Source organism: Acomys minous, assembly GCF_964271855.1.
Source record: "Acomys minous genome assembly, chromosome: 11".
Taxonomy (NCBI): Eukaryota; Metazoa; Chordata; class Mammalia; order Rodentia; family Muridae; genus Acomys; species Acomys minous.
The window spans coordinates 114,726,077-114,753,621 of record NC_140492.1 but is presented as its reverse complement, the minus strand read 5'-3'; the positions used below and the strand labels follow the sequence as shown (position 1 = coordinate 114,753,621).

Here is a 27,545-nt window from a genome sequence, read left to right as displayed (position 1 = left end):
AACACCAGTATCGTTAAGGAGTTCATCATCTTTTTTCCAGGTCACATTCCCTGAATTCAAATCATCAGCTTTTGTGAACTGACACGTGAGTTCCAGGTCAGAAGGCTTTTCCAAAGTGATGTTTTTTTCTACTGGGGCACTGGACTGTTCTGCTCATCACAGAAGAACAGGGAGTCATGTTATGAACCTTACATTTGTGGACAAACTCAACACACATACACACACAGACAGACAGACAGACACAGACACCCACACACACATTATAACTAACATGCATACAAACCATTTAAATGATCAACAGTGGTCTAGGGTCTGACAGATCCTTAACTCCCTCCTTTTGTTTGAAGAACAAGTCTTCTGTAACACAGATCTGGTTCTCATCCTTACTCTCCCCTTGATAGGCAAAGCTGAAGAAAAGTCTTTTTGCAACTTTAACAGAATCATGAGAGCCTGAGGCTGTCCTATCTGTTTCCTGTAATTCTCAGAAGCTGAATGACACAGAGGAAAGAGCTACTGAGAAGCATACTCCAAATGCTAGGGCACGCACTGGCCAGGTCACCCCGAAACGCTGGTGTAACTCTGCTCAGTAGGCATGAGGCCTTGGCAGTTACAGGAAGATTTGAAGGCTCAACTGATGCTCTTTCTACCTTCTGTCAGTCTCTGTCTTCATAAACCACAGAGAAGTGTTCTGACTTACACTGGATCTTTTAGTTTCCATATAAAATTTAAGGGTTTTTTTTTTCAGTTTCTGTGGATAATTAGTTGCATTAGAACTTTGAAGGCGGTTACATTGAATCTGTAAGACTGCTTTTGGTTAGGAAGGCCATCTTCATTCTACTAAACCATGAGTGTGGGAAATCGTTCTATTTCCTGGCATCTTCTTCGATTTCTTCCTTCAGTGCCTTCAAATTTTCATTGTACAGGTTGTTCACGTCCATGGTTAAATTTATTCCAGGATACTTTAATTTTTTTAGGTCAATGTTAATGATATTATTTCCCCCAAGACTTTTCTTGTCAACATATAGACGGACTACTGGGGTGGTTTTTTTTGTTTGTTTGTTTGTTGTTTTAATTCTGTACCCTGATACATTGCTGAATGTGTTAATGAACTGTAGTTTTCTGGCAGAGGCTGACTAGTCCTTTATGTTTGAGAATCATATCATCTGCAAATAAAGATACTTTGACTCCTTCCTTTCTTTTTTGTGTCTCTTATCTCTTTCACGTGACATCGAACAGGAGAGGGGGAGTGGGTGTCCTTGGCTTATTCTTCTCTGGTTAAGACGGTGTTGGCCCATGTCAGGAACAGGTGTTACCTCTATGGGAGTTGCTGGCCAGTGAGGTCACACAGACCTTCAAATAGGACATACCAATGTCACTGCTCTCAGTCCAGAACCTCACAGTAAAACCCTGTTGCTAAAGACACCATATGTTTGAGTCACTGAATGTGAGAAAAAAAAATAATCAAGCTGGCACTGACCTGGAAGCTTCCCCCTACTGGCTAGCTTCCATAGGGCTGAAGATGCTATGCAAGCTCCCGGGGGAAGAAAGAAATCTGTCTGGCCTAGCTGTGAAAGCGGCTAGCTAAAATTACAACTGGCCGGGCAAGATATATCAACCAGCAGTGCCATAGTGGTACAAATGTTACTGACTACAAAGAGATGCGCAAACTCATTGCATGATATTCTTCTATCGTGATATTCCGCCTCACTCACTGACCCAGAAACAATGGAGCCAGAGAACCATGCACAGAAACCTCTTGGGACTGAGGCAAAGTGCCTCCTTCCTTCTTTAAGCTCTTGCTCCAATATATTTAATCACAAAAAGAAAAAGAAAGTTATAAAACGCTAATGAAAAAATATGGATGTCTGAATATGTATACATACATACATATACTCTTGAAGTGGTCTAGAATTTAATAAAATGCAAAGCTTATTTTGAGCAGAAAGCACTTGAGCCTCCCCAAACCACTCAGAACGACGTGATTGTTGAAAGCCCCTCCTCGGGGAAATGGAGCAGTAAGCGATGAGGAATTGTTACACCATGCTGAGCCTACACAGTCACAAAACTACTGTCTAGTGTCCTATTGTTTCTCCTGCAGGTGATCCATCCACCCTCCCCGAAGGTCATTTTCCTTTTCCATAAATGGCCTTTCTCTCCCTCTCCTTCTGCTATTAAAATGTTAAGACACATAAACGCAGAGAAAATTACCAAGCATAAGAATTTAAATGCAGCCGGGCATGGTGGCGCACGCCTTTAATCCTAGCACTCAGGAGGCAGAGGCAGGTGGATTTCTGTGAGTTCGAGGCCAGCCTGGTCTACAAAGTGAGTCCAGGACAGCCAGGGCTACACAGAGAGACCCTCTCCTGAAAAACAAAAACAAAAATAAAAATAAAAAAAGAAAGAATTTAAATGCAGATTTAGATTGAAACAGCTTATTTGTGTTAAGATTTTTTTTAAGTTGATTTTATACAAGAACAGAGTAGAACAGTAGCCTGTTTTCTGTTGCTCTGATAAAGCTTTCTGACCAGAAGCAACCTAGGAGAGAAAGAGTTTATCTGGCTTATAATTTTACATTCCACATCAAGGGAAGCCAAGGCAGGCAGCCAGGCAGGAACTGTAGCAAAGACCACAGAGGGTGCTGCTTCCTGGCTTGCATGCGCCCTCTGGCTTGCTTGCCTTGCTTTGCTATGAAAGCCCTAGTACCTGCCCAGGGGTAGCACCACCCATTTCAACGATCCATGAAGAGAAGGCACCACAGACAGACCTACAGGCCAACCCAAAGGAGGCCACTCAGCCAGGGTCCTCCTCTCTGGTGACTCTAGTTCGTGTCAAGTTGACAAAAAGAATTCAACAACACAAAATAATGGTATTATCAGAAGCCGAGGAGGGTAGGTTGAGAGGGAAGAGCAGAGGACTGCTAACAGGTATAGGGTACAGATAGGTGTTCTAATGTTCTCCGGGTCAGGATGAGAACCAAGTTAACTGTGCATCGCAGAACAACTAGCAGATTTTGAATGCTCCCAAAACGTGTGTTTGAAGCGATGGCTTTGAAGACTACTATAATTTCATTACCTTATACTACATATCCATGTTGAAGAACATCTAAGCCAGCTGACTTTTGCTGACTATAACCTCATCTGTGCATTTGCAGAGTCTTAACAAATCAAAAATCAAATTTATTTGGAGCTATCTTTAATTCCTTCGGTAACCACACGCTGTCTACCACTGCCATTTGACCTGACGTCCTTGTGACTTCCAGAAAAATAAATAAACCTTAGATGTACAGCAAATCTTGACCCACCACTGCTAGTTTCCACCAACTTGAAGGCTCAGAATACACAGGAATATGAGATTTCTAGTGACGGTGCCCACCCTACTCAGACACAGCCCCTAGCTAATGGCTCCACCAGTGTGCACAGGAAATGCATTGGCTCATGGCTTTCTGTTGTTCTATGACCACAGAAGTTTACATAACTTCTTCCACTATGGAATACTTCATTTGGGGTAGCTTCAATCTGTTTTCTGGGCCACCATGGTCTCTCATAAATGTCTCACAAGAAAAGAATTCTCTTTAAAGCAGAATTGTTGTTTTAGATTGACAGTGTATACACACTGAAATGTCACTGAACATGGTAAATTGAATGATTATTGTATCAATTAATGTTTCTAATCATTTTTTTAAAAGATTTATTTATTTCGTATAGTGTTTTGCCCACATGTGTGCCTGCACACCAGAAGAGGGCGCCAGATCTCATTACAGGTGGTTCTGAGCCACCATGTGGTTGCTGGGAGTTGAACTCAAGACCTTTGGAAGAGCAGCCAATACTTTTAACGTCTGAGCCATCTCTCCAGCCCCTAATGTTTCTAATCTTAAAAAAAAGATTACACATAATAGAAATCCTAATTTTTCCTTTGTCACTTCTTTCCGGTGGCTACTACAATTAAACTTATCTCTTTCTTTGGCAATCTGTCCTTTGTTGGTTTCATTGCAGGATCCTAAGAAGGTGAAGATCTTCCTGCCCATAAATCTGGCTACAAAGACAAGATGAATAGGACCCTTAACTAGTCCTGCTCATTCGAAGTCTAACTGAAAAGCCAAGCCCTCAGACCAAGACAAGCTGTATTTAGCCGTAGGGAAGAAGAGGTCCAGCAGTGTAGCCAGTCAGCGAATGCAACTCAGATAGATACTCTTTACCAGTGTGCGAGCTCTAGTGAAAATATCAAACACACGTGTCCTGCTTCCCACTATGCCCCTGGCTAACCAAATGAAAGGAAAACAAACCCTTCTCCTTATGGATTCTCAGCAAATCATTAAGTAGGAAATTACACACCTACTGAACACCAAATAAGGCACTCTGTCTGCATCAGCCATGTCAGGCACAGACCTAGGATCCCCCTGGTGTAAGAGCAGCTACCCATCTACCACTCAACTCAACTCCTGCGAGGAAGCTGGAGAGGATGCAGAAAAGGTTCTGAGACAGCTTAAGTCTAATTTCCAGTTATAGGAAGTAGTGGCAGAAGGAGCCTGTTAAACGGTAGCCCAAGAAAGCAGTCAACAGACTCTACATCTTAGAGAAATTCTGCGGGATGAAGAATCTGGTTCTTTCCTGTTGATAAGTTTTTTTAAAAGGGGGTGGAGGGGGCGGAGGAGAAGCAACATGTTTCAGAAACCTGGAGGTGACAGACACTTTAAAAATAAATAAAATGTCTGTTTTTTTTTTTAAAGCTAGATATTGTGTGAGTTCCAGGACAGCCAGTGCTACACAGAAAAACTCTGTCTTCAAAACAAAACAAAACAAAAGGCAAAATACAGTATTTGGTGATGTAATACTGTGCTTAAGAAATAAAGCAATATAGAGAAACAAACTTCTACACAAATAGAACAAGGATGGTTTCTCTGAAGAGATATGGGGGGTGCTGGGCTCAGGAGAGGGGGCTCTTTTTGTATAAACACATTTCCCCAGACTTCCAGTTCATTCTTAAGGATTGCCGAGGCAAGACGTAAGCAAAGTAGACAGAACTTCGGTGAGCACATGCCTTATGACAGGCAACTACATTTAAAATGTCACAAGGTGCTTCCTTAAGCGGTACAAGGTGCAGAGCTTGCAAATGGGGAAGTGTAGCCAGTGACCTGCTTTGTGAAAAGACTCAAGAAGTAACTGCTATTTGGCTGCAAAATTGCTGAACTGAACTTTTATGCCTTCCCTGGTACTGAAAGGCCTTAAAATGGTCAAATTATATGGGGGGGGGGGGGAACTGAGTAAGTAAAATTGAAGGAATTTTTACATTCCTGCATATCTGCTAAGAATCACATACACACCAGAATTACAGTAGAGGCTGGTAATGGGGAAGTATTTCAAGTATTTCAGAAAAAAAAATTACCTCGTAGTCAATTTCTTCAAAAGTTAGCTAATTCTGTTTTTTTTTCTTCCTATACTGTCATTTTGATACAATGCATTCCGTCAATCTAACCCACTATGTCACATAAAATGTTCTTTCTTATATTAAAAATAGCCACAAGTCAGCTATTTGGCTCAGCAAGTAAAGGTGCTCACCACTAAGCCTGATATCCCAGATCCACTTTCCAACACACACATGGTTAGAAGGCCTAGACGCCCACAAACTGTCCTCTGGCCTCCAAACATGCACAACATGGTATATACACATACGTGCACTAAATTATTTTTTTTTAAGTTCAATAGCTAAGTTGCTTAACTTAATGATTTTTTTTTAAAGCTCACATATTTAATTTTTTCTCTGTGTGTGTGTGTGTGTGTGTGTGTGTGTGTGTGTGTGTGTAGGTGTTTCACCTGCATGTGTGCTGTCTATGTGCCTGGTACGACTCTAAAGCCAGAGCTGGTGCTGGGTCCCCTGGAACTGGAGTTACAGAGAGCTGTAAGCTGCCATCGAGGTGCTGGGAATTGAACCAGCTGAGCCATTTCTTGGTCCACCAAGGCCCACATTTAAGTTATCTGTTGCCCACAAAACATCAGATATTGCCAAGGTCTTTTGTTCCCTGATATCCTCTTTGTTTTTGTCACATTCTCAATAAACTTTAATATATGCCAGGCACACCAAGTCCTTCCAATTACTCCATCAGTAGTCCCGCTTTGTGTGTGTATTTGTGTGTGGTACGCACTTGTGTGTGCGCATGTATGTGCATATGTGCGTGTACATGTGTGTGTGTGTGTGTGTGCGCGCGCGAGTACATTGCTGGAGACCCAGGTCCTTGTACCTCCCCTAGGCTACAAGGCCTGAGCATTGCCCCCCAGTTTCCCTGCACTGTGCCCTTATTTATCAAAATGGGCTGACATACATGAAGTCTGCAGAAGGCACTAATGCTACACTGGAGCAGCACATCTAGGTGCAAAATGTAATAAAAGCCCAAGGGCGGTACTAGGACAAAGGCAGGCAGATACAGGCAGCGCTGAACCTCAAATATACCCGTGGCTAAGCTCAGATTCTCCCCTCGTCAACAGTACGAACCCTGAAAGATTTGAAGTTCTTATGAAAATGACATCAACTCCTTCACCTTTCCAACTGTTAAAAAACCACGATTTCAAATGAATTAACGAAAGTCAACTGAAACTTACCAAAGGGGGGGGGTTGGGAGGGGGGGATGGCGGATAGCTAACTGTCAGATGAACATATTTATAGCACTCAAGTTCTCAACTAATTGCTCTTTCACGGGGTAAAGCACAGCACTGTCTTTCCACACAGCATGGCCTTTCCAAGGGCCCTCTGCACCTGTGACTCCACTGTTTTCTATGACCTTTTTTCTTCTGCTGGTTGCTTTCCTTCCTGTCACGGAATCAGAGCCATCAAAACTGCACAGGAACTTCTAACCCTCCCCTGAAAATCTCTTGTGGTTAACCAAGAAACTGAATGTGAGCTCAAGAAACAACATTTCAACTTCCCTAATACTGCACAAGGACAACGTATCTCTGCCCTCTTAAGTTTTGCAAAAACAACCATGACACATCTATGGTTTAAGAGTGTAGAAATAGCTTTGGTTTCTGAAATATATTAAAATTTCTGTGATTCTAGAACTTTTGGTGGGGATGGGGGTGGGGGTCATATGTAAAAGTAATTTTATTCTCCTGGCTTAGTTGTTGTTATCTGGGAGGCTAAATGCCTCCTTCTGCTAGCCTAGGCCTAGTCCTGGAAGCGTCTAGCATCCGTACAATCTAACCTTGGCCCAGAATGTTTTGGCCTCTGGGACTTACTGCTTAATAAGCTCACCTTTAGTTGTTCTTTCTGAGCTCTGGGCTGGCTGGTTCAACTCAGCTGTTCTGGCTCAAACTCTTCTCCCAGCTGACTTATTCAATCTGGCTTCTCTCTCAGCCTGGAATTGCTCTGCTTGGCCTCAAACTCAGCAATCTGCTCTAATCTGGCTTCTTCTCGTTTTCTGGCCTGTTCTGTCTTCACCTGAGTTCTCTCTCTGCAACCCATCTCTGTATTGCTGTCCATTTTAAGGCCAGCCTAGGCTGCATACCAAGAATTAATCTGCAATAAGAATTATAAGATAAGGGCTGGAGAGATGACTCAGTGGTTAAGAGCGTTGCCTGCTCTTCCAGAGGTCCTGAGTTCAATTCCCAGCAACCACATGGGGGCTCACAACCATCTATAATGTAATCTGGTACCCTCTTCTGCAGATAAAGCACTCATATGCAATAAATAAAATAAATAAATCTTTTAAAAAAAGAATTATAAGATAAAAATAAACACAGTTATTAATCCAATGGTAATGATTTATGGCTACCTAAATAGTCTCTTGTATACATAAGATCTTGGTAGAAAACTTTTTATCAAGTTGCCATCTTAAGAGGGATGGTAGACACATCTACTGGCAGTATTACTGGAAATTTCTACACAGTGCTTCAAATATGCTTTAAAAATCAAATAGATTGAAGGACTCCTCCTTGAGGGAGCAAAGCCACTCATAAGACTGCAGAAGCCACCAAAACTTAGAAAGTTCTAGAAACACAGGCAGTAAGAAGATTCATAACCCCACCCTCAAAGTTCTAAGTGTGGTAAACAACTGCTACTGCTACGTACAACTTTCTTTGATGAAGTTTCCAACTTCAGGAGTAGTCATCCACACTGAGAAGCATTTTGTGGGCAAAACAAGTGTCTCTGAGACAGTCACACATAAGTAAATCTCACCCATGCTCCTGTACATAACCCCAATAAACTTACTGATTTACTAAGACTTAGGCAGAATCGTCTTTTGACCTGCTATGGTGCCTAAGAGAAAGAGACACCCCCCCCCACACACACACACAACACACACACACACACACACACCCCTCTTGCTGTCTCAAGTAGAGTTACACATCCCCAAAAGTCTTCATGCACTGTGACAGGTACAACTAATAAGATGGACTGACTCCTTGAAAATAAGGAGCTCTGAACTCTGCCTATTCTTCACTACAGACATCAGTGAGGCCTGTGTCACCTTCTAAATTTTGAGTAAAATACCCAGAAATCCTATAAGAAGTCTGAAATTCACACTAGCATACAGCCAATACCTCATTTAGTAAAGAGAAGCCGTCGGTCTTCCGCTCAACATGCTCTCCCACTCGTGCTGGGCTTCTTACCAAAGCTACCTAAACGAACTTACGAAACTACATTACCCAACGACTCAACTAGGCATGGAGGATCCTACACTTCATGTGGAATCTATAACACAAAAACACTGTTCTTTGTCCCAGCAGTGGGGATGCAAGCCTTTAATCTCAGCACTCGGGAGGCAGAGACAGGTAGGTCTCTGAGTTCCGGGACAGCCAGGAACTCTGTCTTGGAAAAAAACAAAACAACAAAAAAACACAAAGCCCCCCCCCTCTCCTTTTCCTCCCCCCTATGCTCATTTAATAAACTCCTCTACAATATTAAAAAAGAAAAGAAAAACAAAACAAAAAAGCAGCAGCATTGCTCTCTGATGGATAATGTTATCTTTCTGCCAAATTAAGTCATACATTGAAGTGAAGAGTAGTGATTAATATTTTATTGAGTCCAGTTATTGACACATATGGCGAGTGCGGTACTGATGTATGAAGAAGCCTCACGTACACACGGCTCCTGAATATCCTAAGTTTCACATCTCACTAGTGTGCCCAGGGAAGCTTGAAAGGCTGGGAGTCCAACTTGAAAGGAAAAAGAAATAATATGTATGTATGTATGTGCTTTCAGGAGCTTTTTATGCATAAAAAAATTCCACATGTTATTCAGTCTTCTATTGCTGTGATATAAATTACCTTATATGATCAACTTGAGGAGGCAAGGTCACTAGGCTTCAGACCTTCAGAGGCTGCAGTCCATGGGAGGCAGTGACAGAGACAGAGCGACAAGGGTCCAGTGTCCCTTTCACGGACATGTCCCTGCTACCTCACTCAAAAAGGTTCCACCCTTCCCAGCAGGGCCACCAGCTAGGGAACACACCTGTAGATTATGGGTCTCTGAGGGTCCTTCGAGATCCAAGCTACAAAAAAACCTTCCCTCTGGAAGCTCTCAAGAACCATAAACCTCTGGACCAGTGTCACAGTGCCACAGCCTATTCTCAAACCCATCGGCTTGTTTCCACACAGGCATCCTCAAGAGAAAGGAAAATACCAGTCTGTAAAGATGACAGCTACATAAATGAAGGCAAAGCCATAGTCACCAAAATAATTCACATAGGCTAGGCCATGCGAGGTGACAAAAAGAAGGTGGAAAAGAATGGAGAGATGGAGGTGCACCTGTACCTCTTCCAGTGGACGCAGGTTCAATTCCCAGCACCCGTGGTGTCTCAACTGTCTGCAAATCTTATCCCAAGAGATCCAATTGCCTCTTCTGGCATCCAAAGACACCAGGCATGCAGATATTATATATAAAAAAAAATACAAGCAGACAAACAAACAACAAACCAAAAAACTAAAATAAAACATAGCCGGGCATGGTGGCGCAAGTCTTTAAACCCAGCACTCGGGAGGCAGAGGCAGGCAGATCGCTGTGAGTTTGAGGCCAGCCTGGTCTACAAAGTGAGTCCAGGACAGCCAAGGCTACACAGAGAAACCCTGTCTTGAAAAACAAAAATAAAAATAAAAAAATTAAAAATTAAAAAAATTTAAAAAATAAAAAATAAGGCGAAGAGAGCAGGTGTGGTGGCACACGCCTTTAATCCCAGCACTCGGGAGGCAGAGGCAGGCAGATCGCTGTAAGTTCGAGGCCAGCCTGCTCTACAAAGTGAGTCCAGAACAGTCAAGGCTACTCAGAGAGACCCTGTCTCAAGAAAAAATGAAAAAACAAAAAAACCCAAAAAACCAAAAAAACCCAACAACAACAACAAAAATAAGGTGAAGAAAATTTAAGGAAGCCAGTTAATGCCTACTTCTGGTTTCCACAAGCACATGTGTTAGTGCACACACACACATGAAAACTGTGCAATGAGAAAAAATAATTTTTAACTTTTATAAAAAGCATATACAAAACTAATGGTTTTTGAACTACCTTTTTTCCCACCAGTTTTAAAAAACAAGTAGCAAAATTAGTAAAGGATATTAATAAGCAAACACACATGTGTATGAACAAAACTATGTCCACATTCAAAATGGCAATAAAAACAGTGCTTCAACTTTAACACTCCTAAAAAAAAACCAAGTTCAAAGAGTCTGATAGGATCTTGCATTAGTGAAGCCACAGGAGAAGCTGTGCTCAGACACAGGTGTGGGAAAGAACAAGGCGCTCAGGTGTTCCGGAGGGCGATTCCACACACGCTGTCTATGGAAAGGGAACACAGTCTCTAGCTCAGCAATTCTGCTTCACAGTGCTCACCATGGAAAGCATCCAGGGCTGCACCGATGGGAGTTATCTGTAGGGCGTTTATTGTTACGTGATTTATAACAGAAAAACGTACACGAGCAAGCTAAGAGGAAAATATCCCAGCTGACTCCACTCAAGTAAAGAGACAAGATGGCAGCATACGTGTACTATGGCCAGATCACTAAGGACTGGTGGGGAAAAGACAAAACGCATGTTTCCTCACAATTTGGGTCTACACACAGTATTTCTGTAGTGTGGGACTACAGCGGCTCAGCCTACTTCCCCTTGGTGGGGCACGTCAGAGGGGCTTCAAAACTCTCGGCGGCGTGTCTTCGGTCACTCTCAGCATCCACTGCGCAGCCGCGGTGGAAGGGGGACACAGCCTTCTTGCACCTCACTGCTTTCCTGTGGAAGAGGCTCCTTTCCGTGTTATTTCAGAGCCTGGAGGAGCCTTACTCAATAGGGCAACGATTATAAATTTGTACCCCAAACCTCTCTGAGGTCCAGGAATAATCTGGGGACTTTGGAGGGCTTGTTTTGTTTTGTTTTGTTTTGTTGAGACAGGGTTTCTCTGTGTAGCCCTGACTGTCCTAGACTCGCTTTGTAGACCAGGCTGGCCTCAAACTCACAGTGATCCACCCACCTCTGCCTCCCGAGTGCTGGGATCAAAGGCGTGCGCCACCACCGCCCGGCTGTATTTTATTCTTTTTAACTGATAGTGGTAGGGGCCTTGGGCTCTGAACAGTGAACAGAGCTAAAGTGGAGAAGCGAACTTGTCAGGCGCTGTTCTTTCCCTTAGGTCAAACCCCGCCCTGTGTGGCACCCGGGAAGGATGGGCTTTCTGAGGCTTCTGGTCACCACTCCTATCCTGCGCATGGTCACAGCTGTGTATCTGGATGTAGTACCTTCCGTCTAAAGACTGGAAGTATCATGGCCTGAACGCAAGGAAACATCCTAGCCCAGCACTCAGGAGGCAGAGACAGGCGTGAGTTCGAGGCCAGCCTGGTCTGCAAAGCAAGTCCAGGACAGCCTAGGCTACAGAAAAACCCTGTCAAAAAAAAAAAAGTGTGATCCTCAGGTCACTGAGGGGCCTGCAATGGCATTAGGGGTCTCTTGGCAAGCCTTTGACTTCTTAAGAGGAGTCAAACTAGGCAGCCTGGACGCACAGAGCTCTCTCCCTCTCCATACTGAACACACAGCAATGCTTCCTCCCGTGCGGCTTCACCATCCCCCGTGGGCGTTGACTGGAGATTTGGAAGTGGCTTGGGCTTTAAACTCTGAAGATGTTAACTAAACAAACCTCTTCTCTTCAGGAGCGGCCTGCCTCAGGTACCCCACTATAGTTCCAAGAGTGAAGACAAAGACGACCAACTTGTCCCCCCTGAACATGTGGCCTCGCATTTCTACATAAAGACCTAAGATGTCACTACACATCCTACAATGGCCCCCCAAACAGACTTCCACAGGTGACAAAGAACTACACAGTCAACCACGGTAACCTTTCTGCTGCTGAGGGCCCTGTTGGAGGCTGTCCCGTGTACCGCGCTGTCGTGGAGCTGTGCCCTGCTTCCTCTTTCACTCACTGTGTATGTCAGTGTTCAGTCACATTTTCCTTCTCTGTACACGACCAGTCTTTATGTAATATGTGAAGACCAGATCCTGAAAATATCACTAACAGCTTCCAGCCACAAAGGATTCTAGGATCTTCCCTGTGGCCAGCGGCCCACACGCAGGCCCTCCCTCTCCTCCACCTGCTCAGGCACCTGACTCCATGACCTGAGAGGTCCTGCCTGCCAGCGCCTAGGCAACAAGGCTGCATTTATTTCCTCATCTCCAATGACATCAGCAAACCGTACAGCAGCTAACTTTGCACATGTGCACCTCCAACTTCTGCTTCCCTCCTGGGGACCTTGCCAGGTCAGCTGGTAAACACAATATGGCTTGGGTCAACAATGTGTAAAAGCTCACCTCCCCGCTTCGCCAAGCTGAGCAAGAGGGTGGCCAGCTGAGGTTTTGATTTTCATCTCATTGTTTAAACTACAACACTGATACACTAAGTACAGTTTGCAGAAGGGGAAGAAAAAAAAAACCACTTCGAGCAACAATATAGACACATTCTAATTAGAGAAATACAAGCAATGACAGCCACATTGTCCATTATCAAAAGACAGATTCTAAAAGCCAATGACAGAGAGAAGGAGAGATTTTTTTCCTTCCTGGTAATATCAATTATACTTCCACACACCCACCATTCAGGAAATACAGGCTCTAAAATTAACCTAGTTGGGGTTAAAGCATTTAATATGACCTTATACTAACAGATTTTGAATATATTACTTCAAAGCTACTATATTACCCACCTTAAAACAGGCATAGTTGTTTTAGTGACACTGCTAAAAGAAATGAATAATTTAGCATTAGAAAGTTATTTGACACTCTGGTGCCAAACTGCCTGGGTTCCAACCCAGTTCCCACTTGGGATTGGTCAGTTCACTCAATCTCTTTGCGTGTCTCTGTTTCCAAGTACACGTGGTGGTGCACACCTTTAATCCCAGCACTTGGGAGGCAGAGGCAGGCGGATCGCTGTGAGTTCAAGGCCAGCCTGGTCTACAAAGTGAGTCCAGGACAGCCAAGACTACACAGAGAGATCCTGTCTTGAAAAACCCAAAAAACAAAAACAAACAAACAAACAAAAAAACCAAATCAAAAAACAGTGCTCACCTCAAAGAATTGCTTTCTATGAAGGGTAAATCCTACTAAGAGAAAAAAAAAAAATACACATGGCACACAGTCAACACCATGGCTTTCTGAAGCAAATGAAAACATTTTTTTTGTTGTTGTTGTTAAAAAAGTAAACCATTTCTTTGTTGTTCTGTTTTAAACAAAGGCCCTTTTTTGGGGGGGAGGGTTGTTTTCTTTTTTTCTTTTTCCCAGGCACAGGGCCCACACTGTTTCCTTTTCTAAACCAAACTTGTCACTCTGACCCAGGATTTGTAACTTAGGTATTACAGTTGACTGTACAAAAAGACATTAAGTTAACAGAAATATCCATTTCCAAAATGGCCAGAAGGGAAGAGAAAACAGAGAGCAGCGAGAGGGAGATGCCGTGAGTGCTATTTTCAAACAAGGGTCATGTTGTAATCATTACTGGCAAAATGCATCATTCATGGAAAATGCAAAGTCTGACCAGGAGTTAGGGATGACGGTCCACACCTCTAATGCCAGCGCTTTGGGAAGTGTGACAAGTAAAGTTTAAGATCCACCAGTTCTCATAAGACACATTCTTTAAAAAAATAAAATAAAATAAAAAAGTGCAAGAAGTACAATGATGCCTGAGGTTCAAATTTAAATTTCATGTACCAATCACTGTAGCTCCTAACAGGAGAATTTTCTTACAGGACGGCAACCGAAGCAAGACGCCTACATGAAATGCAACCACAGCTCCAAAGGTCAGTGTTCCAAAACTAATGTCAGTTCTTTGCTCTTCTCAAGTAAACACCAATTCAGACCTTTATAAAGGCTTTATTTCATAAGAGCTATTACAACAGAAGAAAAGCTGCAAACTCAAAACCTTCAAGTGTCTCAATGTCAAACAAGGCTTTCCTTGTTATGGGGAAGACAGGCCAGGCTAGCAAGAACTTCAAGAGGGGAAAACGCACAAACACACTGAGTACACAGAAGTCACCATCAGGCATGGGCGTCAGTTCTTCAGATGTTCAGACTTGAACAAAGTCAAGTGCAGGGGCTACAAGGAAGGGAACGGCCAGAGTGACATGTGCACAAAGCAAGGCGACAAATAAACAATGGGTAACCCGGGAACAACTGTGCCTTTCATCAAGAGCAGGAATCTGGTTTCAGTTGAGCTATTAGAATAAAGAACAGCTAAGAGTTAAGCCTTCTGTAGCTTAGGTAAATACCTAGCACAGTATTAGTTAAAATATTTCTTGTTGTTGCCCTGAGCACTAATCTTGATTTCCTGGCACCAGGCTGTGCTGAGTCAAACTTGTGTCTTGCAGTCCACTCTGCCAGAGCAGCTGAAGAAGAACTCTCCCCCGAATCCCTCTTGAATAATGGGATCATCTCAGAGGCAACCAACAACTAAAACACGCACAAAATAGATCAAGGAACAACACAGGAAGATGGAATTGATTTTTTACAAGAATAAATTCCAAATTATGAAACGAAAACATCTGGGAATAAACAAGAGCTGCACAGATTTTTTAAAAATGTTCTATCAAAACACACACACACACACAGACACAAACAAAACAAACAACAAAATAAAACAACAACAACAAAAACCAAACCCTCAGCACACACATTTCACTGGCATTGGCTTGGAAAATTTGTCCCACACACTGTCCAGTCACATGAAATGAAGCAGAGAAATAGTTCAAAAGACTGGGGAAAAGTCAAAAGCTAACCAAAAGAAAGAGAGAAAGTAAAATACTAGCTACTGATGTAATAATCAGGTTGAAACTGTCCCACAGTCATTTCAAATATTGAAACCAAAGTTGGGAAAGACCAAAGCAAGGACTTAGCTTAACGCCTTTTAAAACTTATCTTAGCATTTAGAGCGATGACCCACTTACTTGTCAGTGATATATTATGGCTCTCCAAGGAAAGGTTTGAGTATTTTGCCATCATTTCTTCTCTAACAGGAAGACTTGTAAAAGCTGCATCTGTAAGACAAATTATCTGTAGTTACATTTCAGACATCTTCATCAAGACTAGATGACTATTTAAAAAACAGCTTGGAGCTGGCCAGAAAGCTCAGTGGGTAAAGGTGCTGGCTGCCAAGCCAAATGATCAGAGTCTGGATGTGTGTGCATATATATATATACCTTTTAGCATCTGTGTGTGTGTGCGCGCGCGTCTGCCTTTTAGTGTATATATATATATATATATATATATATATATATACATATATATATATACATACATATACATATATTCACATACAGCATATATATGTACTTACACAGTGTATATAAATACATATATGTTAAAAGGGTCTGGTCAGCATTCTTTTTCTATTAAAAATTATTTGTGCCATTCTTGGTAAAGCTCATATAGGGGTTGCATTAAAGAAATAATATAGTAAGTTCAAGGTAGCTGCCACTCACCGCTAGGTGCTGGTTAGGAAGGAAAAAGTGGGTAGGAAAGAAAATTATTTATGAGAGCCACCTGACCTTAAATGCAAAGCATATAACCCCTTATTTGGAAGCCCTTCCTTCCTGGCCTAGCTGGACACGGTGAGATTTCTCATCACATGTCCTATGCATGAAACAAGAATGGGGCCCTTTTCAGATGGCCGAACATCACTCACTCCAATGACGGTTATTATCCTTCACAGTCAGCCACGGAGAGACAAGTAACAACAACTGGAAAAAATGAAAATCAAAAATAAAAAGTCTTGTGTCATGTTTCTTCTGACTCCACTTAACCAAATGAGGGCAGAAGTACCTGACACACAGTGTGTGTTGACAAGGAGTGGAAGTGGGGTAAAGTGGGTCCCTAAAAGCTAAGGAATGGTAAAGTGGCTGTTTGGGCCACAATAGATGTTGTCATTAAAATTTCAGAGTAGCACTTATTTCTGGTATTAACTATCACGACCTTTCTTTCTCACAAGTTAGCACAGGCTCTAAAGAGTGTAAACTGGACTCTAGAGGAGCCAGGTGCAGTGGCGCAGACCTTTAATCCCAGCACTCAGGGGGCAGAGGCAGGCGGGTCACTGTGAGTTCGAGGCCAGCCTGGTCTACAAAGTGAGTCCAGGGCAGCCAAGGCTAAACAGAGAAACCCTGTACAGAGAGGGGGGTAGCTTGACTCTAGAAATGGTATGCGGTAAAGGTGGATCAGGGCTGGGAAAAAATTTCCTTTTCATCTCCAGGGACCAACTATGCAAGAACCTATCTGGAATCTACATTAGAACCAAAAGAGGAAGGGAGCCTAAGGCTGAGGCCGGACAAAACCTCAGCCCGCAGACACTCAAAGAGTAAGAGAAGGAAAACCAAGCCACTTGATGCAAGGGAATCTGGAGAGTTCCAGAATATATTTGCTGTTTTGGCCACTTCTTACTAGCAGTTCGTGTATTAAAAAACCTACTCCGACCTGTCACCCAGACTCCAGTTGAGTGCTAATGCATAAAGAGACTTGATACCCTATGAGCATATACAGGGGGAGGTAATCCCCCTCAGGAACAGTCACAGAGAAGGGGAATAAGGGGAAAATGGGAGGGAGGGAAGAATGGGAGGATACAAGGGATGGGATAACCATTGAGATGTAACAAGAATAAATTAATTAAAAAAGGAAAAAAAAAAAAAAGAAAGGCACAAAAAAAAAATCAATCTTGTACTTTATTTTTGTTTTTCAAGACAGGCTTTCTGTATGCGGCCTTGGCTGTCCTGGAACTCACTCTGTACCCCAGGCTGGCCTTGAACTCTAAGATCCACCTGCTTCTGCCTCCTGAGTGCTGAGATTAAGGCATGTGGCACTCCGGGGCAGCTAAAGTATCCATGTTTATCAGGTCCTACTTTCCGCTGAAGAACACTTCCAAAGACTTCCTTTAAGGAGCAGCATGAACAATGTAAAGGTATAAAAGCAAGGGAGGAGACAGTAGAATAGTAAAAGTGAGTTCTGTGTTTGGACAAGATATTCTGTAATAAAAAAAAAAAGCAAGACTGTAAACCTCACTGCTCCTACGAGGAGAGCCGGCCGTGCGGGGCTGATTTAGCAAGCATGCGTGTGTGCAAAAAGAAGTTGGCAGGGGAGACTCAGGCAGATGTGGATTAGGCGGAGTCACAAAAAGAAATAAAAATTGAAGAGGTAGGAATTTCACATCCCAGGCCTGATGTGGGTCAGTGGCTTGTGACCTGAAGTATCAAAATGTGGCCGACACAGCTCAGTGCCTTGATGACAGTGTCTCTACAACAAACCCCAATTCTTAGGGAAAAGGGGCGGGTACTAGACAAAGTGGCACAGACACTGCGTGACGGTGCCAAGGCATCACAATCACCCTTTTCTTAATCATTTCTGGACACTTTCCACCTGGCTTTCTCTTATGGGTAGTAGCAAAACACTACCATGAAAGATCAGCAACTCCTGCTTGTTCCAAAGATTAGAGGAATTTCTCCTTCCCCCCCCCCCCACCTCAGTAGGAGACGTTGCATGAAGAACTATTGTTAGTGTGATGTGAAAAATGGTTTCATTACATGGTTGTTTTTACATATTACATATTAAAAGCCAGACGTGGTGGCTCACGCCTGTAATCCCAGCACTCAGGAGGCAGAGGCAGGCAGATCACTGTGAGTTCGAGGCCAGCCTGGTCTACAAAGTGAGTCCAGGACAGCCAAAGCTACACAGAGAAACCCTGTTTCGAAAAAAGAAAAAAAAAAGAAAAGAAAAAAAAAACAACAACAACAACAAAAAACATATTACATATTAAAGTAGACCTTGCTAGAGGGGCTTATAATTTATGGTGGTGGCACTATCAAATGAAATAAATGTTATGGTTCTAAAACTGTTGAGTTTTCACATACTTAACTTTGTGCTTTGTTTAAAAGAAGTGAACTGGAGGGGGCTGGAGAGAGATGGCTCAGAGGTTAACAGCACTGTCTGCTCTTCCAGAGGTCCTGAGTTCAATTCCCAGAAACCACATGGTGGCTCACAACCATCTATAATGTGATCTGATGCCCTCTTCTGGCCTGCAGTGTACATGCAGGCAGAGCACTATATACATAATAAATAAATAAATCTAAAAAAAAAGAAAAAAGTGAACTGGAAAGGATGTAAGAAAGGAAAAAAAATGATAGAAGATGATGCAGGGCTATAAGATTTGCTTTGACTTAAGTAAGGAAATAAGGGGCTGGGGAAATGGCTCAGAAGTTAAGAGCACTGGCTGCTCTTCTGGAGGTCCTAAATTCAATTCCCAGCAACCACTTGGTGGTTTACAACCATCTATAATGTGATCTGATTCCCTTTTCTGGCCTGCAGGTATGCATGCAGACAGACCACTATATATATATATATATGCAATTTTTTTAAAGTAAGGAAATAAATACAAGTGCATCTCCTACAAAATTAACTGTTTCCTCTAAACCAGCCCAGCTGGTACAGGCCTGTCATCTTTGCAGTTACTCATGAGGCTGAGGCAGGAGAATTACAAGGCCTGCCTGGGCAACTCAGTGAAATTGTCCCTCAAAATAATAGATTAAGCCAGACGTGGTGGCGCACACCTGTAATCCCAGCACTTGGGAGGCAGAGGCTGTGAGTTCGAGGCCAGCCTGGTCTACAAAGTGAGTCCAGCCCAGCCAAGGCTACACAGAGAAACCCTGTCTCCAAAAACCAAAAAAAAAAGAAAAAAAAAAAAAAAAAAGATTAAAAGAGGGCTAAGACGTATGTCAGCAGTAGTCCTAAGTGTGTACAAAACTGTTTAGGCTCCAGGTGCTAAAGGAATTTAAACAGGGCGTGGTGGCACACGCCTTTAATCCCAGCACTTGGGAGGCAGAGGCAGAGGGATCTCTGTAAATTCGAGGCCAGCCTGGTTTACAAAGGGAGTCCAGGACAGCCAGGGATACACAGAGAAACCCTGTCTCGAAGTCCAAAATGAAGGAGGAGGAGAAGAGGAGGAAGAGGAGGAGGAAAAGGAGGAGGAGGAACTTTAAGAGTATATTCTCTCCAGTATCTTTTCATGGCATCTTCTCTGAGTTTTTTGAAACTGTATTTGTACGTCTGTGTGTCTTTGTGAGTGTGTGGGTCACATGCATGCAGGAGCTTATGAAGGCCGGAAGAGAGCACCAGGCCCCACTGGGCGGCCACTAGCTGCCAGGTGGGTGCTAGGAACAAAACTAGTTCCTCAGCAGGAACAGTGCACTCTCTTAACCACAGAGCCACCGCTCTGGAGCCTCCTCGGCACACTTTAATATTGTGGATTTAATACTTTTTGTATAAAACGGCATAACTCAGTCATAGAGTATTTGTCTAGCATGCACAAGACCCTCTGTCCAAACCACAGCACTGCAAAAAAGATGTAATCTATTACTGAAATAAATACATTACTCTTTGTCTCATCTATACATTTATTACTATCAGTATACATACTTAAGATTAATTTTAATAAGTCTTCATTTTAAATGCTGAACTACAGTACTGTAAATACATAATTATAAAAACACTACAACTTAAGAACTGATAAAATATACTAACGATAATCCTTTTTCTTTTCCTGTGTGTGTGTGTGTGTGTGTGTGTGTGTGTATGTGTGTGTGTGTGTGTTTCTTGGACTTACTTTGTAGACTAGGCTGTCCTTGAACTCACAGCAATCTGCCTGCCTCTGCCTCCTGAGTGCTTGGGCTAAAGGTATGAGCCACCATGCCGGTCCTGATGTCATCCTTGGCTACACAGTGAGTCTGAGGCCAACCACAAATATATAAAACCCTCCCACACACACACACTCACACCCACACACACCAAAACAAAAGAAGAGAAGCCTCTGTATTGGGTTAGCATGGATACATTAGATATGCTAAGCTCAGTAACTTCGAAAACTGGGGAAAAATATATTCAATAAAACAAACAACAGCATCTTTAAAGATAACCTCTCTCTCGCCGGGCGTGGTGGCGCACGCCTGTAATCCCAGCACTCGGGAGGCAGAGGCAGGCGGATTGCTGTGAGTTCGAGGCCAGCCTGGTCTACAAAGTGAGTCCAGGACAGCCATGGCTACACAGAGAGACCCTGTCTCAAAAAAACAAAAAACAAAAAAAAAAAAAAAAAAAAGATAACGTCTCTCCTTCTTATAATAACATTACAGAAATATTGTTACACCTGAGCGATGATAATATCTTAACATGGTATCGTTTGGTTCTGTTTGATTTTTTTGTTTGGGGGTTCCGGGTTTTGGGTTTTTCCAGTGTATCCTTGTATAGCCCTGGCTATGCTGGAACTCATCCCATAGACCAGGCTGGCCTAGCACTCAGGGATCCAGCCGCCTGCCTCTGCTTCCCTAGTGCTGGGATTAAAGGCGTAGGCCGCCACTGCCTGGCAAGGAGTTTATTTTTAACAAAATATTGTAAAGGAATTTTTTTTTTCCTTTTCCTTCCATTTTAGTATATGTGTGCTAAGTTGCTGAGTCACAAGGTTGTTCTTATTATTGTGAAATATGAGAAGCCAGCAGCACAAAAGCAACTTCAAGGAATTACGAATTAGGAAAGGGGGGGGCAGGGGGGGCGGTGATGGGGGGGGTGGGGGGGAGGGGAAGGATAGGGGGATGGGGGCAGGCGGCGGGGTTAGCAAGCAAGCCAGACCACCTCAGTACACAATCTATTTCTCTTTCAGGACGTTCTTGCCGGGAGCTGGAAGGGCAGCTAAGATCACTTACTGCTCCCGCGGAGGACTGGGCTCAGTGTTTAGCACGCACACCAAGTGCATGTCGAGTTCCATGATATACAAGGCACCCCTCTCCTCCCCGCAGCACCTAACACTACATATAATCCCACACAGGTACACACACATGCTACCAAACTACTGTTTGAGTGGGATGCTTATGACAAACCAAGCATTCACTTCACACAATCCCAGGTTTATATAAAAATGTCCAGAACTGACATCCTCCCCACCTCACCCCACCCCCGTGCCCTCCCCAATCTATGGGGGGGGAGGTGGGGGAGGGGGGAAGTTACACTGCTGATAAGACAAATCAAACCTCTCTAAGGCATTACTGAGTGTTCCCTGCAAAGGAGACATCCCACACCCTCCCAGGATGCTCGGAAACCAGGAAGCTGGGATTCTACGCTGCCCACTCACGCCACGCCCTGCTTGGTCTCTGGTGTGTATTTCTGCGGAAAGGCCAGCTGGGAACTGCACACCGCCATGGTCTCCCTCCTTCACTGTAATGGCTCTGGTCTGGCCAGAGCTTACTTCACCAACCATGACCCTCAGGAGTATCCAGGTCTGCTGTGATGTGATTAGATTTGGGACAGGCACTCTCGGCAGCGATGTCACTGAGATAAGCTGTGTGATTTTCACCATACCCTATCAGACCAGATGGCTGAGGGGAGGGGGCAGGGATGGGGTGGAGAAAAGGGGAAAAAAAACTTTACAAAAGAATAGTGACAAATTTCAATTTGACAGTTTGGTTATAGTATTGCCACAGTTACTCTTTGCATTTGGAACCTGTAAGAATTTTTTTTTTCCCATAGGAAATTACTTTAAAACCATGAAATATTTTTTGCTTCAGGAAACAGTCCCCTAGGTTAAATAATTTTTATCAGTCTGGACTCACGAATCCCTGTGTCATTTAATTATAGCCCATTAATACAGTACTCAGGAAACTAATACAAGAGGATCATAAGCCAAGGCCAGCCTAAGGCATCCAACAACTCTCTCAACTAATTATCATTACTACTATCAACTCAGATGTTCAGTCCCCCCAGTCTGTTCTGTGCGAACCCCTTAAATTGGCTCCTGACTCTTACAGACTCATCATTCTGAGTACGTTATTGTTTTCTGGCACAGGATGTCCCAGGCTTACTAGACACTTCTCCGCCCCAGTTCTGAAATCTGCCATTTCTCTGACAGCATTAAAAAGAATAGTGCCTGAAGCCAACACATAGGCATTACGTTTAGAAATTAGTGGATCGAGCTACCAATATGTGCATGCAAACTCAAACACACCCAAACCTTATAACATGGAACACACATGTACAATACAGTATCTACGTTACACAATATATTTATACATATGCAACAGATTCATAGTCATGAACTCACACTGATAACGTCACAGTTTTTCCGTCCACTGCTCATCTTTACTTTCTTCATCCCTAATGGAAAAGCTGCATCTTGTTTTCCTTGATAGATTTCCTTATTGCTGAACTAAAGCCCCAACTTCCTCTTTTGAAAGTCAGGCTACACACCGCACAGTAGGACAAGGGGCTGTACTACAACCAACTCCCGTGGATAGCTAACATGCCACCACAGCTGCCACAGCTGGGCCCAGAGCTGTCCTCCTCACCCACTGAGGCTTGACCCTCTGTGCTGGTCTGCCCTGGTGCGTGGGTTAAACATCACCTGTCTAGATGCCCCTGTGTGGACGCCCATGCCGTCTTGCTAAGATCTGAGACCAGGGGTAAGCTTATCTCGTCAGAAGCATCTTCACTGTGCACAACCTCCCACCCAGCTCCGTCCCCTTATTGGGAAGCCACCCTCACTGGGATATCTGTGCCTCTACCTCCACCCACCAGGGAAGGGTCCCTCCTGCCTCCGCTCTTCCCTTGACTGCAGGACCACTCGGGAAAATATGAAGAGAAAGGAGCTAAGGTAGAGTGATGGAGGAGTTCCAGGGCAAAAGCCAGTAGAACATACTCTTCACAAACGTTTACATCATTTTAATTAAGACCAAATTTTTGAAACATTGGAGACAATCCCAACTAAAGACGGGCTTATACAGCTTTCTTCGTAACAGCCAGAATCTGGAAACAACCCAGATGTCCTTCAGCCAAAGAACGGATAGAGAAAACTGTGGTGCACTCACACAATGGAATACTACTCAACTGGCAAAAAGAAGTAAATCATGAAATTTGCAGACAAATGGACGGAACTAGAAGAGATCATCCTGAGTGAGGTAACCCAGACCCAGAAAGACACGCATGGAGTATGCTCCCTTATATGTGGGTATGAGCCCAACACAGATGTCCTCGGAGGGGCCTTGGAAGAGATGCTAATTCTTGCAGCTGGACTCGGCAGAGCGCTGAGAGTCCTATGGAAGACTAGGGGGACAGAAGGACACAGAGGAGTCAGCAGATCCACAGGGAGACCATCAAGGCCAGCGGAACTGCCTCCGACACGAACTCTGGTGCCCCAGATTTGATCACTTCCCCTTGGCGGGGCTGTGGTGTAGGCCCACAGAGCAAGGGTATGCAGGCTACCCTGATGAGACCCGATGGGCTGTGGTCAGACGGTGGGGGTCCCCTCTCCCCTGTCAGAGGACTAGGAATGGGAAGATCCCAGTGAGGGGGTAACAATCAGGATGTAATGTCAATAAGTTATAAAGCATAAAAAAAGAAAAACAAAATAGGAGATGAGCTTATAATAATTCTGTTCATTTAAACAGTTTAGACACCTGAAATGAGGCCTGCTAGTGTTTTCTACGAACACAATGTCAGACAAACACTGGCATATGAGATTCATTCCAACAACTATTTATTACTAGGCAACATAAGGCCTAGTAGGGAAGGAACTAATCAAGGCAGCACTCCAGCTATGTCTTTGGAAATGAAAAATCCCTGTTTCCGCCGGGCGGTGGTGGCGCATGCCTTTAATCCCAGCACTCGGGACTCAGAGACAGGCGGATCGCTGTGAGGCCAGCCTGGTCTACAAAGTGAGTCTAGGAGAGCCAAGGCTACACAGAGAAACCCTGTCTCGGAAAAAAAAATAATAAAAGAAAAAGAAAAACAGGGCTGACGACAAGCCTGAGTATCCCAGTTCAATCCCCAGAACCAAGGCAGAAGAAAAACAGCTAATCTCAAATTGTTCTCCAGTGGCCACACGCTCATTGTAGTGTCCACGCATGAGCGCACGCCCATGTACACACATACAAAGAATATAACAATACAAATATTCAGAAAAAATCTTGAAGGAGTCATTGACTCACTCCCTGTCTCTTGTCCCAGACTTCGTCTTCACACAGGTGCTCTTGGTCAGTGGTTCCAAATCCTGGAGGGCACACGTGGTTAAACTTGGAGAGAACTGTGTAAAGAAGCAAGCTGTGGAACCAGACTGGACTAACTCCAAACTTTCTGCTTGACTAGTAAACTAAACATGGACGGGGGCAAACGCTTAGCCAAAGCCTCAACTTCCTCTTTTGAAATCAGGAAATAATGTAAAGTCTAACTCATCAGGCTACCCACTGCACAGCACAGGGGCTGGGGCGCAACTCTCACCGAATATTTACACCCGACTTAAATTTGAAATGAACTCACAATGTCTTCTTTCAGCAGAACACCTACCTCTAAGTAGTTCAAAGTATAAATACAAAAACATCCAGGAAACCCTGCAGTATTCTTTAGTAAAGAATATAACGATCCTTATTCAAATTAATACTAAATCTAGAAAGAGTTGTAGTGACCTGACCGCTTTAAATATTTATTTATCTATCTATCAATTTCTATATAGCTATTTACTTTTATGTGTGTTTTGCCTCCATCTCTGGCCATGCTCAAAGAGGAGGGTATCACACAGGCTCTCCCCTAGGGCTGCAGTTACAGATGGGGGTTGTGAGCTGCCATGTGGGTGCTGAGAATCAGGATGCCTCGCCTTCCAAATGCATACCTTTCTCCTGAGTTGAGTTTGTGAGGAAGTCCCACAAGGCTTTGGCACATGTATTCGCAGCTTCTTCGCCTGCTTCCTAGTTTCTTCCCTTTAGCAGCCAGGTGTGTTTGTGCCTGAAGGCAGCAGAAGCTCTAACAACACGCCTCTGGGTCCTTTCACAGGCTCTAGCCTGCGCTGACTCAGAGAGAATTTTCGTAACTGCTAAGGCCCAGGCTGACTTACTATGCTAAACGATTCAACCCCACCCCACCCACAGGGCAAGGTCTGGATCAAGCTTTTTTTTTTAAACCATCATTTTTTATTTTAACTTATTCAGATTACATCCCCACTTGTTTTCTAACCCTCCCTACCTCTTTTTAAAGCTCTCCACTGCCTTGTGGGAAACCAAACCTCAAAGAAGGACTAACCTTAAAAAATTTAACACTAATTCTCAAAACAAGAGTTTAGTCTGCATTTGTAGCTCCAAAGTGGAGCTGCTTTCCATGCAGGAAACCCAGAGTTACACTGAGGAAGACGGTAGGGTTAGGAGGAAAGTGGGGCGGGAAGGAAGGGAAGGGGGAAGGAAAGAGGAGCCAGTTAGAAAACGAAGCTAAGCTGCTCGGAAGCCAACGGTGTGTGGATGACGACGGAACCAGTTATAGCTAAGAATGGCACAGGAGAGCAAGTCAGGTCCTGAACGATTCCTTCTCAGTCTTAGGATGTAAAACAGATACAGAGCAAGAAAACCCAGAGACTTGAAGAATCCTAGTTAGTGTGTGTGTGTGCGCGCGCGTGTGTGTGTATGTGTGTCCGCACACCACCCCATTGATCATTTTCCTTCTTTAATAGTAATGTTCAACCAATCTGGTTGACGTAAGCTCATGGAAATATTCTGTAATAGCTGAAAACCTTCTGCAGAAGAGGAGCTAGATTTAGTTTCCAGTGGGTCAGTCTTTCAACTGCTTGAGAAGTTAGTGGTGACTTAAACGGGAACTGACCCTTCACACACACACACACACACACACACACACACACACACACAGGAACTTGCACCGAAAAGCAGGTTCTATTAAATCGCTTGCACAAGTATTAATCAGGTGAGCTCAGATGGCAAATTTGATCTTGACTCTGGGTAATGTTTTGTTGTTGCTGTTGTTGTTGTTGTTTTGTTTTCGTAAATCCTTCTGTCTACCAGCCCTCAACACACAACCCAACACCCTCGAAGAATGTTTTGTTTTTATTAAGACCATGGTGTAAAGACGAGATGCTTGTATAATTTTCTTATCTGGGCTTGCTTGAGTTGGCTGGGTGGCGTGATTTTTTACCCTCTGCTCTAAAAACATCCTCAAAGCCAACACCTACCAGGAGGAAAGGTGATACGAAGAGAACTTCGCTGTGGCATTTAGTGAAGGGAGTTGGCCTCAGGGAATGTGGACGCACAGCCATGCCACAGTAGCAGACGCCCCCAGCATCACCCCCTCTCCCCGCGGCATGAACCCACGCACTATACTAGCCCACTTCGTAGGAAAAACCCGACTCTTTCCCAATCTCAGCTCCCGGGGAGTCAAACTGGGGACCGTAATCACCCCTAGACCCGGCAAACGCGGAGCCACCCGGCTCCCAGGTTTCCTCCTTGTGGGTAATGCGCGCCCAGCCAATGAGAGGCCACCTCCGCTCGGCTCCGCAGCTGCCTGCGCCCGCATCCTCGCGGCCCCTTGCGTGGGCAGCAAAGGATGTCCTCCGGCTGGAGGGTCCCGGCCACTGCGCCCCTTCCCGTGCGCCCACAGCCATCCCGGGGCCGTCCCTGTACCCCAGGCACCTGCGGGGTCGCTCTCTGCCGGATCAGGTCGCGTCGCCGCCAGAAGGTATAGAAGGAGGAGAGGGCAGCCAGGCGCCACAAGCGCCCTCAGGCCAGTGAGCGAGCGCATGGCGCGGGCGGGTCGGTCCGGGAGGTCGCTACTGCGCCCTCAGTTTGCTGCAGTCGGTCTCCGTTTGTCCCCGTGTACCCTCGCTAGTAACCGGGCGCCCACTGTCAGTGCCGGGAACAGGACGCGCGAGAAAAAGCAGAGTGGGAGGGGCCCGGCCTCCCAGGCCCTCCTCCGCCAAAGCGCACCCTGCACACTGAGAGGCCAGCCCAGCCTTCCGCCTGCCCTCTATCAATTATGCAGCCCGCAGCCCGCCTCAGGCTCGCCCGGATGTGCTGTGCAACCCGGGGGCCTCATCCTCTCCCTCCCCCACCCTCTCCACGTGCCCAGGTTAGGGAGGAACCCAGCTCTTCGAGCCAGCCAGGTGATGTCTAGCCCCATCAACCCCCGGGACTTGTTGCAGCTCCCTGCAGAGAGTTCTTTGCATCCATTGGACGGATTCGTTTATTTACTTTGATGAGACAGGTGAGAAAGACAGGATACTTAATGCTCCTGTACATCTTTGGATGCGCAAA

General features: G+C 44.4%; 1 protein-coding gene across 3 annotated transcripts in view; it reads right to left on the bottom strand.

The window, feature by feature from the left end:
* Positions 1-27,244, bottom strand: part of EMB (embigin) — an 84,379-nt gene extending 57,135 nt beyond the window's left edge. Inside the window, exons 1-3 of one of the 3 annotated variants that reach the window (XR_014783123.1) lie at positions 26,925-27,244; positions 15,393-15,482; positions 1-149 (exon numbers count right to left, since the gene is read on the bottom strand). The exon at positions 1-149 is cut by the window's left edge and continues 44 nt beyond it. Coding sequence is in view for 2 of the 3 variants with exons in the window: in XM_084801392.1 (XP_084657518.1) it covers positions 1-149; positions 15,393-15,482; positions 26,925-27,033 (348 nt within the window). In the remaining variant the exon portion in view is untranslated. The remainder of the gene's footprint in view (positions 150-15,392; positions 15,483-26,924) is intronic. The other 2 variants (XM_084801392.1, XM_084801391.1) reach the window with 2 other exon arrangements.
* Positions 27,245-27,545: the final 301 nt, after the last annotated feature.